Source organism: Vigna unguiculata, chromosome 6, assembly GCF_004118075.2.
Source record: "Vigna unguiculata cultivar IT97K-499-35 chromosome 6, ASM411807v1, whole genome shotgun sequence".
Classification (NCBI taxonomy): Eukaryota; Viridiplantae; Streptophyta; class Magnoliopsida; order Fabales; family Fabaceae; genus Vigna; species Vigna unguiculata.
Window position 1 is genome coordinate 21,649,705 of NC_040284.1, and position 18,680 is coordinate 21,668,384.

Sequence of the window (18,680 nt, forward strand, 5' to 3'; positions counted from 1 at the left end):
GGTTGTATGAGTTTATATTTATGAAGAATTTCATAAAAGAAAAATATATATAATTTTTTAGACTTACAATAAATTAATTTTTTACTTATAAAAAGCCCTCATTAATTAAAGTCCTAATAATGGTAAAAAAAAAAAGTAGACTAGGTATTATATTAGTATTGTTTGCACTTATCATGTGGGTTCCATTCAAATATTCAAATTATAGTGTGAGATGAGTGCAGAGCATTTTTCCTTATAAGTTAAAACACAATATTTAAATCAGTAGTGTCTAAATTGGAATCCTACTGAATTAGTTTTCCACAATCTATCTACATTCTAATCAGTAATCTCATTTGATTGTTGTCAAATTTAAATTGATCTCCTCAGAATCTTTTTAATTTCATTAGAATTTTTATTATAATATATATTAAAATACCTTAAACAAAAGTTTAAAATAAAATTCGTATTTTTAAAAGATAAATGAATTTATTATTAAGAATACAATGAACTAACAATCATAAATAATAATTATTAAGAATACAATGATCATAAATAACCACCTTTAGAAAAAAGAAAGATAAATTACAAAACACTGGCTCAAAAACACAATAATAAAGATTTGCCTAAATAGTTGATCATTACATGCGTTATTTGTTTGTTGTAAAATTATTTCCTTTTTATAAAGATTAAATTGTTTAGCAGATATAAACGAAAATGACAATGTACTGTATAGATATTGAATTAGTTCAATATATACTATATACTAATATTCTTAATTAATTATTCATATTTTTATATACAGCAAACATTTGCTTAAAGTCGCGTTCATTTAAGTTCACAACTCGTCTAAATTCGTATTTAAAAAGAGAAAAATCTCGAATCAATTATTTAGTAATTTTATTTAATAAAAACTCATTTAAAATCATTTTATTTTATATTCTGTTATATTTTGTGTTATATATATATATATATATATATATATATATATATAAAGAGAGAGAAAGTAAATGAATAAAATAAAATAACAAGTTCTCCTTTTTGCAACATATTTCTTATATCTATTATATATTTTATATTTCTCATATTTTCACCATCACTATACATTTTCAACACTCATAATATTCTATATTATAATTATAGAATCATTATATGACTCTTAAAATTTAAGTCTACATTTTAATTAAATTCGCATCAAATTTTCAAAAACAAAATTAGAATTAAATAAATATTTACTGTACATATATATATATATATATATATATATTTATATATATATATATATGATCCTTTTTATTAAAATTAATAAAGTGGGTCATTGCTAACAAGCAAAACAATTTGTTGGTCTTTATTTTTAATTAAAAAATAAAATGAAAAAACAAGATTAACTTTTTTATGTTAAATTTATTTAAAGACGCAAATACACAATAATATTATAATTTAAAGTCAATAATATTTATAAATTAAGTTTCAATTCTTAATTATAACATAATAATTTAATATTTAAATAAAATTTATTATATTTTTTAATTAAAAATATTAATTAATCAATTTTAAAAATATTTATATGATTAAACAATTTTAAAAATAAAAACTCAAAAAATTAAAATTAAAATTAATGGATCAGCCCATGAACCGGGCCATTCTTATCATTTTGTTATGCTGAATCGACCCGTTATTTTGAACGGAATAATAGGAAATCAGGTTAGACAAATTCGTTTTGCCAACCTACTTTTTATATACATAATAAACAATTCTAGTATAAATATTCATAAAAATGTATTAGAAAAAAAATTACGGCATCACGTGTGTCACTGTTCTTTTACTAATTAACTTTTGTTTTTTATGTTGTGTACTCTTTTCATCCTTATAACATGTTTTCATTTGTTGGTCTTTTACATGTCTAATCCAAAAACAGCTAAATACATTAAGCAATTCATTAGTATTCTCCACACTTTATCTTATTAGCATAGGGAAAACAAAAAATGGAGAAAGAACATTTATAGTAACATTTTGTAATGAATCAAAGGAATACAAATTTGGCTTACTAAGGGTTGAAAACAGACACATTAATTATAATGTACGTGCATGTTCCCTTGTCTTGTTTCTTTCTCCGGTCCTTGAGTAGGAACAACCACTATATTATCATACTCCATGCATGTTAGATGCATGCATACTACAACAATATATCTATATATCGACAACTAAATTTTAACAATTTTTTCTTACAATATAAAATAATATCTTCTAATTAATTTAAAAATATAAAAAATAAAAAACTATTTAAAAAATAACACATTAAATTATAAGATAAAGTTATTGAATTTTAGTCGTTAAAAATCATTTTCCCATACCAATAATAACTCATGCAATCTAACATCTTTCTCTTGATATTCTCTCCTTTACATCATTAACTACATTCTGTCTCTGTGTTTTCGACAAAGAGAATCATCCATCATCCACATTCTACCAATTTGTAATTATTAACGTCATGCTTCTTCACATTATTGCTTTTTATTTTTATCTCCAGACACATATGTACCAAACTTGTTTTACTTGGTGTTTTTATTGTGACAGTGTTGTTGTGGACCATATAACGAGGAAAAAATTGGAGATTTTTCTTGTTAAATTTACGACTAAGGGATGAGATAAAAAAAATTCACTTCCCACGTCATATTTTTTTCAATTCCCACCCTCCATATTTTCTATCGTAAAGAGCGAGGCTTCAGACCAATTGGGCTAATTTTTATTTGTACTCCCCCATATACCATATTGAAGTTTACGTCTAATTTAATTCTACTAAACTAATTCCTCTAATTTATATACTAAAATTTGATTTTGTCTATTTAATAAAATTTAAATGATCCAAATTTTCTAATTTCAATATATTTTAATCTATAAAAAATGTTAAAAAAATAATAAAATAAAGAGAAAGAGTATATATGATTTAAACTATAGAAATTTTACAATTTTCAATATATTTTAATCTAAGCAAAAAAATGTTAACAAAATAATAAAATAAAGATAAAGAATTATGAGTATTTTTTAATTCCCTGAAATACATATTTTATATTTGAACTTCTCTACATTAATATTAATATTAATGTAATGTTAAATTAAACTTAAATTTGTTCTTGATATATTATAAATCAGGGTTATCTCCTATCAATTTAAGATTTGCCACATATTTCTCGAGTATAGGACATCAAATGCGAGAATAATAAAGAATTGAGTGAATTTGATGGTGAAATTTATGTTGTTTTCTTGAAAAGATTTGTAAGTGATAATAGAATTGATTTAAGAGTAAGATTGGGGAAAGTTTATGAAGAATTTGACTTATGTGATTAATAAAAAATAAAATCTAGTATATAATAAAGTAAAATTACTAAATTGTCCTTGATATTAAAAGTAATATAAAAAGATATTTAGATAAGTTGTAGTTAATTTTGAATTTTTTTATAATGAAATTATTAATAATATTTATAATTTGGATAAAATAAATATTATAATATAATTTATTTGAAAAATTAATTATTTTAATTTTTTTGACTCTCTCAACCATGGAGAAGCTTCCTTCTTTCCAGCTCATGTAATATAATAAACCAATAATATAATAAACCAACTACCTTCTTAATGGTATTCAATGGTTCATTCAAAAGGACCAATAACACATAATACATTGTCAAACAATTCAAGATTCAAATGAGTCAAGAATATCTCCAGTTATGCATCAGGATTCCTTACTGTGTGCATCAGGAATCTTCTTTTTTATACAAACCTCGAGCCATGAAAGTACAGTAGTGGTGTTGTATTTTGTAATACAATAACAAGGGCATATTGGTAAAACGTTAAAGATCACTCCCAAATTTCATCTTGGTAGCGGGATGCAATATGGTGAGGTATCTCTCCAATCATTATTTCCCATCACCTTTCAACATTAATTCTTCACAACAAAACACACCCTACTAAGTAAGATGAATTATTCAAAACTCTAATATTATATATATATATATATATATATATATATATATATATATATAAATTCAAATCTTAATTTTGTTAAATTGATCCAATAAAGTTAGATTTACCTACCTATATTTTATTGATTGAGGTGAGATCTCTAAGGTACCAGACACCCTTCTTAAATAGTATTTCGGTAAACACCCAAACAAAATAAAATAGTATCCTTCTCGTTAGAGATGACAAATAAACTCGTCCCGTGGTTATTATCTGACTCTGTTCCCGTTTTAACGGAAAATCCCTGCATTGATTGGGTATGGTATGAGTATGGAAAATTTTCGAATTTTTCAATTGGTATGGGGATGTACATATCCGCCCCGTCTTCGTCCCGCACCAAAATACTCATGTATGCCCCGTTTAAATTATTAAAATATTCATAGTCAATTAAGTAATCATATATATATATATATATATATATATATATATATATTACTCACACTTTTTTATTTTTTATTTCTTTTAATTGTTTGGTTTGTCATAAAATTCATTTGCATCTCTATCCAATATATTTTTTATTTTATCATAACCTTTTTGCAATTATGTTCAGATGATAATTAAATATTTTTATGTCTCACATTTGAATATTTTTATTCTTTTTTAATATGTTTATTTGTTGTATATATATATATTTTTTTTCACATGATAATGTTTAACACTTTCAATTTAAGTGTTCAGTAGTCTAAACCTTTCATTTACTAGGTAATATAAAAATTTATCATCTTTACTATATTATTATTAATATTTGTTTCACCTGAAGAACTATTTTATTTTGTTAAAATAATTTTCGTTATTTATCAACCATTGACTATGTTGATATTTGAAAAATTTTGTTAGATCTCTGAGCTAGTTTTCATCTTGTCATACCCTTAATTATACATTTGTTTTTATTTGTTCGATTTCATTCATTAATCTCTCAAATTGTTTCTAAGACACACATTTGATAATTTTTATAATATTTTTATTTTTTATTTATTTTTATCATGTTGAATATTATTTTGATATACTTTATATAATTATTTTTATTTTCAAACTCATTATCATATCGTAATTTTCTCACTATAATTGTATAAATAAATTTTATTTACTATAATATAAAATTTAATTAATTGCCATTAATTTTTTTATCACCATCCAACATATATTGAAGTCCAAAAGATCTATAATAAAATTTTATTATTATTAGATTAATCTTTGTTCTTTGCGTGATTTTGATCAAGTCATGTATTATAATTTTTATCAATGTATAAAAGTCTTTAAAAGATTTAAGAAACAAACATTTAAAATATATTTTAATTTGAATATTTTTTTTTCCTTTTATATTTTGTTAAAAATATTTTAAAATTTCATCAACTAGGTTTCATTAATATTTGTAAATTTAATAAATGTTTTGGTTCTCATAAAATTTTACTCACTATTCTTAATTTGAAATGTATGCAATTATAATTTTTTTCTAAATATTTGATATTGAAGAAACAATTATCCTCTTAATATTGAATATTTAGTAATATTATTTTTCCTTTACTGTAAATTTTTATTATTTTATAAATATTAATTAATTAATATTGAAACATTTAGAAAACGGATATGAGTATGATTACGAGTATATATTCGTTATCTGATAGGGATGAAAATGAGATAAAAATTTGATATCTGTTAAATTTAAATATAAAGATAAAGATAATTTTTTTTTATACAAATGAATATAGGATAATGAATTCCGTCCTATCTCGACTTTGCATATTAGCCGGGTCTGTAATATGCAAATATTTTTTTAAACTAAGAGTGTGTTTGGTAAACAGGGGAGTGTACATAGTGTAAGCAACTGTTTTGGGCTGAGATTGGTGGCAATGAAAGCCCAAGAACGTGGAAGATAGGATTCCCAGGTACTCTTTCTTCCCATTTCCATTTCCCACAGAGCTAAACGAAAACCCTGAGTCGGCGCTGAGAGAAAGAGAGTATCGAAGGATGGGTCCGAACCTAGAATGTCGTATGTACGAGGCGAGGTACCCGGAGGTGGACATGGCGGTGATGATACAGGTGAAGAACATCGCGGACATGGGCGCCTACGTGTCACTTCTGGAGTACAACAACATCGAGGGCATGATCTTGTTCTCGGAGCTCTCCCGCCGTCGGATTCGCAGCGTCAGCAGCCTCATCAAGGTGGGGCGCATCGAGCCCGTCATGGTCCTCCGTGTCGACAAGGAAAAGGGTTACATCGATCTCAGCAAGCGTAGGGTCTCGGAAGAGGACATTCAGGCCTGCGAGGAGAGGTACAACAAGAGCAAGCTCGTCCACTCCATCATGCGCCACGTTGCCGAAACCCTCAACATCGATTTGGAGGTACTCACCAAAACCCCATTTTTTTTTTCTCTGTGCTCATCACTTCCTATAATACCATTGCACAGTTTCTCTTCTGCTTATTGAAGTAAATTTGAAATGGCCTTTGTTGTGTAGGAGCTCTATGTTCACATTGGATGGCCTTTATATCGCAAATATGGTCATGCTTTTGAGGTGGGTAATTTTTCTTTTTTAATTGTTTGATGCTTTTCTGACTCTTGTACTAGTTATTGAATATGCTTCACTGTGTCTCCAGGCTTTCAAAATAATTGTCACTGATCCTGATTCTGTTTTGAATACGCTCACCCGTGAGATCAAGGAAGTTGGTCCTGATGGGCAAGAGGTAAAGCTATTTACAGAGTAAAATTTACCACCTTTTGTGAGTCGTTTGTCATGACTGAATGTTTTTTTTTTTGTTCTGCCGTAGGTGACTAAGGTAGTCCCTGCTGTGTCTGAAGAAGTGAAGGATTCTCTTGTGAAGAATATTAGAAGACGGATGACCCCCCAGCCCTTGAAAATTAGGGCTGATATTGAAATGAAATGTTTCCAATTTGATGGTGTTCTTCACATTAAGGTCTTAATTGTTTCTGTTTCACCTGTCTATTTTGGATACAAAGTTCCATCTTTTCTTTCGGTACTGAATATGATGCGGTACTGCTTATAGCTTACCTTCCACAGTATTCTCAGTTTTTATAATCATTTGATTATGCAGGAGGCAATGCGTAGAGCTGAAGCTGCTGGAAACGATGACTGCCCTGTCAAAATTAAACTGGTTGCTCCCCCACTTTATGTTCTTACTACTCAGACACTTGACAAGGTTAGTTTAATCTTCACATGATTTTTATATGTTGATTTGTTCTTTTAACTAAATTGAATTAGCCTTTGAAGATCTGGCTCCAGTGTATATAATTTTCGGATATTTGAGATATGACTTTGACGCTATTGTTGTATTGTAGATCATGCTCTCGGGCATTTAGGCTGTAGAACTAGGTTGGCAACTGTTTAACTTTATTATGATTGCCATGTAAGCCATGCATTTTGCAACAGCCACATAGGTTTCATCCCTGAAGGCCTGAGCATTCTCTCATAACTCTTTATTTTATGGAAGTCAGTGTGGTGTGGTAAAACTATATTTTTCTGTTGTGGTTTGTTTCTAAAAGGATGTCTACGTAAAAGAAAATAAAAACTTAGGGGAATACTTGATTGTTTCAATCATATTCTTAGGAATGTGCATCAGAAGCTGGTTGAAAGTTTCTGCCTTTTGTACCAAATTTTCCCATGTAATTCTCATTGTCTATCATGCGGCTACTGAATATGATATGTATAGTGTTTGGGCTCGGTATATTCTGTTACCTAATGAGAATCAAATTCTGTTACCTAGAAGTTGTGATTTCTCTAGAAACTGTAACTGTTGCTGTTACGAGCAAGTTGTGCTTCAGTCATCGCTTGTATATGTGTATTGATACTTTGTAGAGATTTTCTATTCTAATTGTGTCATAGAACAGCATTGGGAGAGTTCAGGAAACTGAGTTTATTAATATCACTACTGTTAGACACTATAACGTGCATGATATTCAATGTCCACCCTACATGAGGATATTCTAGATTTGTCTAATTAACTTCAATTGATAACCTTGCTATTGAAAGTAATTTCTGTATTTTGTTACGGTCTGAACAGGAGCAAGGAATATTGGTTCTCAACAATGCCATTGCTTCTTGCACCGAAGCAATAGAACAACACAAGGGTAAACTTGTGGTTAAGGAGGCACCTAGAGCAGTGAGTGTCACTTTATTTTTTTATGGAGATGATTGGTTGACGCCCCTCAAAATTTTTACTCCCACTTGACAATTGGTTTTATTATTATTTTTATTGAATAATATAATTTATATTATAATTAAATATCCTATTTTAACAATTTAATTATTAAAAGTAGTTGTCATGTGGGTGTATTTTTAAATGAGGGTGTCAAAATAGTTTTTTTCCTTTTTTTTTTTTATCTATGTATTCTATTGATTTGCAAAAGTTTGTCCATCTGCTTTTGGGTCCTGTTCTCTATTTTTTGTAAAAGAGTAGTGGTACTTTCTTACTCTGGGAGGTTTGACGTTGCATTTTGTTTCAGGTGAGTGAACGTGATGATAAATTGCTTGCTGAGCACATGGCTAAGCTGCGCCAAGATAATGAGGAGGTCAGTGGTGATGAAGACAGTGAGGAAGAAGAAGATACAGGAATGGGCGAGGTTGATGTGGATAATGGTTCTGCGATAACAGAGTGAAAAATAGCTTGTGGGTATAGTAAGGCATAGATAGCATAGTACGGCTTTACTAATTTTGTGTTTTTCATTATTCTTTAGAAGCTGTTTTTATGTGCGATTGTATAATACAAATTTGAATTACTGTTTGTTGAGTCATGTAACTTCCAAAGCGATTTTGTAGTTTCTTGATGCGGGTGTTCAACCCAAACTGAGGAGTTTACCAAATATAGCTGTTTTAGTCTGAGAAACAAGATATTTGAATCTAGGCCACAACTATATTTGAGCAAATTTATTCATCTTTTCCCTAACTATTGATTAAGCTTTGGGCTAAGAACTGGCCATTTAAGAGCAGAACTATTGAAAACGATAGTTCTCCTTTGTTTTTGTGAATTTTTGTATTTTTCACCCTGTTTATACATGACTTAAATAGTATCTTGCTCATTTGCTGCTGATGTATGTTGGTATCTCTCTAATTTTGGTTCTGATATTATAACTTTATTTTGTTCTTGACCCTTGTGTGTGTGCTCTGAGAGTCACAAATAAAGAGGTTGTTAAGTCCATTAAGCCACTGTGGATGGGTCCCCTTACCTAGCTATTTGAAGTTGATTTTGACTTTTTATTTGTTGCATTATGATTTATTTTGAAGTTTATATTTTACTTGATTAGCTATGCAGGGATTTATTTTGCTTTAAAATGCCAGAATACAGATGTTTTTATTGTTTCTTTATATGAAACCTTAGATATATGTTTTTTAGTTTTTTTTATGATTTTGTTAGCTATAGATAATACAATTCGGTTCATGATTAAGAAAATAAATGTTTTGACTTATGTTTGGAATCCCTATTTAACGACCATACCTGAGACATTGTTAGATTTAAGACATGGAAAACTGGTATTAAAGAGTGGGAACTGTTCTTCAATCTTGATTTTTCATGGGATGCTAATAGGGGAACTGTTGAGTGGAGAGCATGGAAATGGTTGGTTGGTTTTGCCACCCCTTTTTTGGTTCGTCAGGGGCTTATTTTCATCATGCCTAGGGTGAGACCTATAATTTATGGTTGTCATGCTAATGGCTGCCTCTTCAACATCATTTATGATTGTATTTTTTTATCATTTATAATTGTATGCATTACAGTTGTTTTTCTTGCATTTTGCTTTCTGTATTCTACTTTCTACTGTCAAGCTGGGTAGCAAATAGTAGAATTTGTTTTTTGGATTATCACTAGTATAGATGGCAAAGAGTGAATGATTTCATATGTAGTGATGAACATGAACACATTTCTAGGTGTACAGAGACAACCACCTGACGTAAGTTACAAAACAACCACCTAGATTCCAAAGTTGTCAATGTTTTAAACTAAATGCAATTATCTCAAGCACGGAAAATTGTGGAATTGGTAGATGATTATACTCAATGAATTTATGCTGGTAATGGACCAGTTTTGTCAACCATATCAATTTTTTGGATCCTGCTCCTGCCCAGATTATTCATCGCTCCCGTTTTAAGATTGTTGATGCTTCTTCCACTCAATCTCCCTTGAAATCTGTGTTATACAATCTCATCTATGTAGTTCAATCCCTCATGCAAATTTTACGCAATGAACGTCTTGTACCTACAAATGAAAAAAATGAATTACACTCATAGTTTCTTTTGTTTTTATTTAATTGTTCAACCTATTGTTTATGTGCACATTCAAAAACTTTAGGATTATTTGTTTTTCTTTTTTGTGTTCGTCATTTTGAGTACTCCAAAAAATGTGAAATAAGTGTGTTCGTCATTTAACCCGATTAATTAAAAAAATTAAATTTATTTTAATAGGATCTAACTCTAATAAATTAACCAAGTTCTAGATATTTGAAATTAAATTTTGATGAATTTGATCTAAACTAACAATGTTTTTTATTATTGAGTATTATATATATGAGTTTTATGGTGTTCTCGTTTTGTGTAATTTTTCTTATTTATAGTTTATGTAAGTAAATTGTAAATATGTTGTTTCGACTTTTTAATGAAAATTATGTTTACATCTTAGAAAAAGTAATGTAATGCATTTTTTCTTCCCAAAAATGTTGAACGCTTTTACATAATCGGATATTTTCAAATAGTTTAAATCTTGATTCAATTTAGTTTATCTTTGGATTGTGAGAAGCAAAAGCATCAACTTAATTTAAATCAATAAAAATTGATTGATTCAAAATTTTATTTCATCTTAAATTCGATCAACATCGGACATTGCACATTTTGAAGAAAAATAATCCATGAATAATGATTATTCAATATATATAGAAGTGTGTAAAACAAAGATATTCGTTTAAATATTCTGGAAACCGAAAAAGAAAAAGTGTCAACCATGATGAGTTTAGTGGGATTCGTTGCTCCATATTTTCCATTTTGGCTGCTACTTTCTTCCAAAATTCCAGTGAAAACCAATATTCCATCTTTATCAACTCATAGGATCATATATATATATATATATATATATATATCTCAGAAACCATCTTTAAATATGAACCTTTTGGACCCTTTTCTGTATTCAATGTTTACTTTTGTTCTTATTAATATATTAATATAATCAGACATGTGGAATGTTCTGAAGTTTGGCAGATTGGCAAAACTTAGTTTCCAAGCTCAGGAGTTGACTACCTTGATTCCTTCAATTGCATGTTCACATTTCCTCCATTGCACTAAAAATTATCATCACTGCTTTTGTCTCGTATTCGCTTTTAATAATTTTATACTACCACTGCTCTGTATACATAAGTTGGTAGCTACCTTTTATGACTATTTTCTTCAGGATTAGGTATCTTCTAATCAAGCCGAACATATTTAACTTTTGGACTTTGGCATTCTATAAGCAACACATGTCAAAGTATAATATAAATAACTTTTTATTTTTATCTTTTCACAGGCCACTGCTCAGATACCCCTCTCTTTAATTCCTTTACAACCACCATTACAGAAAGCTATCAGTAGTAAATTAATATCACAATTAACTAATGCCAGGACCATATTGCATTTTCTTGCATACACACATTTTTAAAACATTCCTCCAAAAGTAAAGGAAGAAAGAACTTAAGTTATTACACTTTAGTTGTGTAAAAGCATTTTCTTATTAACCAACTCCAAATTTTAGGCCATGATTGTTTGTGTATGTCTTCTGAACTGTTTTACTATTTAAAACACAAATGTATGTCTATGTGACCTATAAGTGCACAAGAATTTCTGAAGAGAACAGTTTTTGCACTTAAAACTTTTCTTCATTACATTGTTTGGCAAGCAACAACATTGCTTTGCTTGGCAGGGAATAAATACATTAATTCCTTGGAAATGCCTTTTCTAAGTCTACTAGTAGAATATAATAAATCTGTTTTTCCCCCATTATACCTCTAACACATAACCTTTAATTTAATATCCAACACACCATGCAATAAAAAACCAAATGGGAGACTTTGGTTGAAACCCAATAACTAATAATATGCATAGTGCTTAGTTTTCTGTTCTTTTGACCAGTTTAAAGTTGATGAGAACCAGATCACATAAGGTCCAAAATGGACCGCGCATGGCTTCCTATATATTAAGCTGGAGGAGCAGTGTCCACTCACAAAACCACAACTTCAAATTAAACTTCACCTAGCCAGTGCTAGTGATTATTTTGAACTACAATAATGGCTTTGAATTCACTTTACAACGTGTTTTTCTTCTCTGTTTTGTTTTGTGTACTTGCCATAGCCTCTTCTCAGCTTTCTTCAGATTTCTATGCAACTTCATGCCCCACTGCTCTCTCCACCATCAAATCTGCAGTCAAAAGTGCTGTTTCCAAAGAGCGTCGCATGGGAGCATCCTTGCTCCGTCTTCATTTCCATGACTGCTTTGTTAATGCAAGTTCTTTCTTCTCTCTTTGTCTCTCTACTTACCGTTTCATCTGTTTCACTCTTACTCCTGCATCAGTAATTTCACGTATGCATGGGTTTATATATTCATTCAGGACTTGCGTCAACATCCATGCATGTTAGAAGTATCACATCAAATAGAGATAAGATCAATACACAATATATATGTGACTGCAATCCTCACCTTACAAGTCGGTTTGTAGGGTTTGAGTTGGGCTTAAAACTCACTTCTAATATGGTATTAGAGTCAAGTTAGAGTCTATTCTAACAAACTTTCTTGGACATTGATATTAGACCGCTAACATACTACTCACTAATTTATTCTCCCACGAGATGAATATACCTTGACTATATATATATATATATAGATAGATATATATATACCATGAAGAACACATTGTGTCTTTGTTGATTAAATATTGTTGTGAAACTTGTAGGGATGTGATGCATCGGTTCTTCTAGATGACACTTCGAGCTTCACGGGAGAAAAATCAGCTGCTGCAAACGTGAATTCTCTGAGAGGTTTTGATGTAATCGACGACATCAAAAGTCAGTTGGAAAGTGCTTGTCCAGGAACTGTTTCCTGTGCAGACATTCTTGCAGTTGCTGCTCGAGATTCTGTCGTAGCAGTAAGTTAATTCAGTACAGTAATATGAACATACAGAAGAAGAATACACATAAACAAGAAATTCCATTACATACGTATAACGAATAATTACATTTTCATTAATTTATTGATGTATGATAATCGTAGATTTCATAATAATTATGTTAAGACTAATACTTTTATTGATTATTTCAGTTGGGTGGTTCATCATGGACTGTTGGGTTAGGTAGAAGAGATTCAACCACTGCAAGTAAAGATGCTGCCACCACAGATATTCCATCCCCTCAATTGGATCTGAGTGATCTCATAACAGCTTTTTCAAATAAGGGTTTTTCTACCAAAGAGATGGTAGTTCTCTCAGGTAATGGAGAATATGCAGACTTTTCTGATGTATTTTGGTATCTAATAATTCAATCTAGGCTTAATGGTTTCTTTGATCAAAAGTTTCAAGAATCAACTATCTCGACTTTTGAAAAACTGTTTCAATTATATCAGAATAACACCTGTGTTAGTATTTAGTTCTTATGACAAAAATGAATGTACAATTTGTAGGAGCTCATACAACGGGGCAAGCGAAGTGCCAGTTCTTCCGGGGTAGGATTTATAATGAAACGAACATTGATTCAGATTTTGCAACATCAACACAGTCAAATTGCCCTAGCACTGATGGTGATAGCAACCTGTCCCCACTTGATGTAACGACGAATGTGTTATTTGACAATGCTTATTTCAAGAATCTGGTGAACAAGAAAGGGCTTCTGCATTCTGATCAGCAACTCTTCAGTGGTGGTTCCACCGATTCTCAGGTCACAACCTACAGCACAAGCGCTTCAACTTTCTATGCAGACTTTTCAAGTGCCATGGTCAAAATGGGAAACCTCAGTCCTTTAACAGGAACCAGTGGCCAAATCCGCACAAATTGCCGCACAGTTAACTAAAAGATAGCTAGAGAGTTAAGCTGATTCAGTCACAATCTTTAAGTGTGATGGTTTTTTTGTTTTTGATGTGTGCGAGTCTTGTTAATGATCAAAGAATCTGAATTGGAATGTGTGTTAGTCAAGTTTTTACTTTTAGTTGTAGTTCTCCATCAATTGGATACTTTAAATAAAGAGTGTTATTCTCATGCCATTTCGATTCTTGGTGTAAAAGTAGCATGTTGCATCAATTTTATTACTCAATTCTGAACAGTCACTTGATGTTAGCACCAATTCTCTTATCCAAAATTCACACAGCATGTAGTTGTTTTCCTAACTCAGGTCCAAAATCAGCCTTACCTTGATTTTGTTTACTCTGCCCCAACTCTGATATTTCATAGAATCTATGCAAGATATTAGTAAGTATAAAAGAGATGAGTACAAGAGTTCAATATGTTAAAACTTAAGATAAGTAGATATATTACAAGTATTTGGATGTTAATCTTGGACTAATCCCTTTGGACATTGGACTAACTATGGATATCAAATAAATGCATCGTTTGACAAGAAAAAATCAATATCTTATGTCTACATCATTTATAGTTTGGAGTTGTAGATGTAACCCTCAAGCATGCATAGAACATATTTTTTAGAATATTTTTCCCACTTACATAAAACTTAGAGCTATTACTATAATTAAGTAGTGTTTTTTAATTAAAATTAAATTTGTATCTTCATAATTATTTGCTCAAGAATTCTTTTTAATAAAATTTGTATACTTACTAAAATTAAACTATAACTCTAATAAACAACCAAAATAGTATACCTGAGTTTTCTCCTTTGTAAACAACAAATGACATCCATAACTTAATAGAGTCTTTGTATGCAGACATATATATAGTGGTATATATGGACTATATATGTACTTTTATAATGGTTTATGAATTTATTTATGTAAGATAGGTTAAATGGGATGAAATAATAAAAAATCTAATATATATATATATATATATATATATATATATATATATATATATATAAAGAAAAATATTTATAATTGTAATTATTTTAATTCATTATAATTATCTACTCTTAGAAAATTACGAACAAAATACAACTAATTCAATTTAATAATGAATTCATCACAATTACTAATACCAAAAAATTACAAAAGAAATACAAATACAGTCGCAATTACAAGATAAATAAATAAATACATGGAACCTCAAAAATCTTTGACATTGAAGATGCAACAACATTCTTTAGTAGTATGAAAATAAATGACATCAGACATAGTAACTTCATTCGACATATTTTCAAATAAATTTTGAATTTAAAGCATTTAGAACTGTGATCACATCACTGTGGAAACCCTACATCACTCCGAAAGCATTTAGTTGACTATTCTACAGTTGACTCTGATCTCTCCAGCATTCCCAGTAAGAGGCTTGATGTTACCCATCTTGATCATGGAAGCTTTGAAATCTCTTGCAAAAGCAAAAGGGTTTCTGCTATAGAGCTTCACCAAAGAGTCACTTTCACTGCCATCTCCATTGAAGAGCTCTTGATCAGAATGAAGAAGACCCATTTTAGTTAGCAAAGAAGTATAGTATGAAGTGTCAACTCTTGCGGGAGTGACACGATCCAACGGTGCAAGATTGCCATCGCCACCACTTTTAGGGCACGTGCTCTGCAAGGAAGATGCAAAGCTGGGGTCTATGTTGGTGTCATTGTAGATCCTGTTCCTAAAGGTGGAACATTGTGCAAATCCAATGGTGTGTGCACCAGAAAGAGCTACGAGATCTTTAAGGTCAAGTCCATGAGATTGGAAATTTGAAAGAAGCTGAGAGAGGCTGAAAAATGGCGGAGGAAGATTTGAGTTTGCAGCATCCTTGCTTGCAGTTCTTGCGTCCCTTCTTCCTAATGCCACTTTGTACCAATACACTGAACCTCCCAACTGTTAACACAGAACCACACTCGTTACTTTTGGAACTAGAAAATATATTTTTAGTCCTGAACTTTGATACTTTGATATAAAATTAAAATTCATCGATTTTTAAACTTTAAAAATGAATTGATACATCAAGATAATCGACACTCACAATAGAAATGGAATCACGAGCAGCAATTGCTAAGATATCTGCACATGATACCACAGGACGTTTGCAAGCTTTGTCAACAGCTGCTTTGATTTCATCAATCACCTCCAAACCTCTGATTGAGCCAATATTTGGGAGTGCAGTCTTCTCCCCTGTGAAATTTGGGGTGTCATCCAGCAGAACTGATCCATCACAGCCCTATAATTTCAGCCATACTCATTATTTTTTTAGGAGAATAATTGTTGCATGCATTAACTTTATCAGGAATGGTTTCATTGCTTCCAATAGAAAGTTGTTTGAAATTTTCTGTTACCATTTACTCAGTATAAACTGAAATTATTAGTTAGAATTAGTGATATGAACTATGCATGAATTGGTTAGAAAAAAGATGAGTGGATGCGTGTGCATGGATCTGTATGCAACTCACATTGACAAAGCAGTCATGAAAGTGCAAACGCAGTAAAGATGCTCCCATTCGGCGTTCACGGAATATGGCTCTTTGAACAACTGACTTAATGACTGGAAGTGCCTGAGGGCAAACCTTGTAGTAAAAATCAGGAGTGAGTTGTTGTGCATGCGAAGGGATTGTGAGAAGTGTGGCCATGACAATAACAACCAAGTGTTGGAGATGAGAAGCCATATCCTTTTGGATCATGAACTTAACAAGTCTATGATTTGTGTGAGTTATTTTTAATTGCTAAGGGGGAATTTATATAGGCTCCAAGTACCAACCACCTATAGCTTACTTGTTTCAGTAATCTAAGTAAAATTTTTGGATCGTTATGTTTCAACTTGAGTTTGCTAAATTACAAATTGACGAAACCGCGTAAGAGAAATGTTCAAATATTGCCCCCACAGGCCACACATTTCTATGCATTGCATGCAACTGTAAGTGCATAATGCATGCCAGCTTGAAATGGGAAAAAGTCGCATGTTTAGCAAAAACTAAGAATGTTAAACAAAAACAGTAAAGAGTTGTTTTAAGAATCTTGTCCTCAAAATTTGAGTACTAATATTTCAGAATACAGAAAAATATAATGGATATTTTACACGGAAGTTTTTAAAACACAGGTTCACAAAGAAAACAGAAAATGGATAAAGTAACCAAGAAAAAAAAAAACCCGTAGGTTTCTGATACGTATCACGGGTCAAAAAGAGTTGTTGTTGGTACAAAACCAATGAAACTCGTGAAATAAATTTGATTTCAACTTTAAATTCATTCATAAGCATTTAAAATATTCCGACGATTGTACGATACATTATATATTTTTTTATTATAAATTTTTTGTGTAAACCTTATTAGTGATCAAAATTTCAAATTGTGAGCAGGCAGTGAAAAGTCAATGCCAACTTTTATAAAGTAAACTGATCATAAAACATGCGCGTGGGAATAGCTAGTTGGTATTTGTTTATCATAACTATTATTTATATATGAATATAATTGACAAAAATGTTAACCAAGTAAAGTTGAATATATTGAAACGAAAAACTCGACCAATTCTGCAATGTTAATTAAAACAAAAGTAAACAGTATTTTATATATAGTTTCTTTTTCGTGCTGTACTACTAGTACTACTTATTCGGTCGGCTTAGGGGGATTCAAAATTTGTATAAAGTCGTAATTTAAATCGAATTGCCATCATTGTCAAAAAAAATATATATAAAGGGATATATTAAGTATAATTGGATTGCAAAAATTGATAATAAACATATATATATATATATATATATATATATATATATATATATATATATATATATATATATATATATATATATATATATATATATATATATATATATATATATCGAACTGACCCATTGAATTCATTGAAAAGAAAAACTAAAATTCAACTATGATGATTTCTTCAAAAGTCAACACTATATGCATGCATATAAATTTTTATAGGAATATAAATATATAAAAAGAAAATCTATTAATTGGCATTGAATTAATGATAACCCTAACAACTACCCGTTTGCATAGGCGAACCCTTGGTGACTAAGTATATAATATTTATTTAATTTTAATTCATTCTCGAATGGAAATAAATGAATTTGTTATTGTTTAAGGTAGTACGAATTTTCGAAAAATATTCTGTCACAAGTAATACATGATTTGTAAGTTGTTGTGGCTGAGTTTAGGATTTAAGTTGCTGGTATTACTGTGGGTGCACTTAGGGTTTATGTTGCTGTGGGTAAGTTGCTGTGGGTGAGTCTTTGTTTTTTTTTTTTTTTTTTTTTCAGAAAGACACAGAAATATAAAATAAAGAGGTACCATTGGTGCCAGATCAGTAGTCAAAAACAAATTAGCTACTATAAACTAAAAGCTTTTTTAGTACATGATGGATAAATTAAGCTTTTAAGCTTTTGTAGTACATTTTTTGTAGTACATGGATTAGATGGATTGTGAGTTGTTTACACTCATATCAATTTCAGTTTTAGTTAAGGATAGTTCAAGTGAGGAGTTGAAGTTAAAGTAACTCATTAACTTCATCCCTACTTTTAGTAGTTGTAGAAGATTTAGCTGAGATCGGTATATAATTGTTACGAAACAAGTGTTAGATTTTTTTATCGACCTCAA

At 30.2% G+C, this 18,680-nt stretch overlaps 3 protein-coding genes across 3 annotated transcripts; 2 read left to right on the top strand and 1 right to left on the bottom strand.

The window, feature by feature from the left end:
* The first annotated feature begins 5,879 nt into the window (after nt 1-5,879).
* Nucleotides 5,880-8,898, top strand: LOC114187986 (eukaryotic translation initiation factor 2 subunit alpha homolog). The gene is made up of 7 exons (XM_028076454.1): nt 5,880-6,336; nt 6,451-6,507; nt 6,590-6,676; nt 6,761-6,907; nt 7,046-7,150; nt 8,012-8,110; nt 8,454-8,898. Exons 1-7 carry the CDS (start codon nt 5,962-5,964, stop codon nt 8,604-8,606), a joined length of 1,023 nt encoding a protein of 340 aa, XP_027932255.1. The 5' UTR covers nt 5,880-5,961; the 3' UTR covers nt 8,607-8,898.
* Nucleotides 8,899-12,167: 3,269 nt separating this feature from the next.
* Nucleotides 12,168-14,211, top strand: LOC114187987 (cationic peroxidase 1-like). Its single transcript, XM_028076455.1, has 4 exons — nt 12,168-12,464; nt 12,914-13,105; nt 13,279-13,444; nt 13,636-14,211. The coding sequence occupies exons 1-4, from the start codon at nt 12,252-12,254 to the stop codon at nt 14,019-14,021; spliced, it is 957 nt and encodes a 318-aa protein (XP_027932256.1). The 5' UTR covers nt 12,168-12,251; the 3' UTR covers nt 14,022-14,211.
* A 912-nt stretch (nt 14,212-15,123) lies between these two features.
* LOC114187540 (cationic peroxidase 1-like) lies at nt 15,124-16,771 on the bottom strand. Its single transcript, XM_028075816.1, has 3 exons — nt 16,524-16,771; nt 16,100-16,294; nt 15,124-15,954 (listed from the first exon to the last, which is right to left on the bottom strand). Exons 1-3 carry the CDS (start codon nt 16,749-16,751, stop codon nt 15,391-15,393), a joined length of 987 nt encoding a protein of 328 aa, XP_027931617.1. The 5' UTR covers nt 16,752-16,771; the 3' UTR covers nt 15,124-15,390.
* Nucleotides 16,772-18,680: the final 1,909 nt, after the last annotated feature.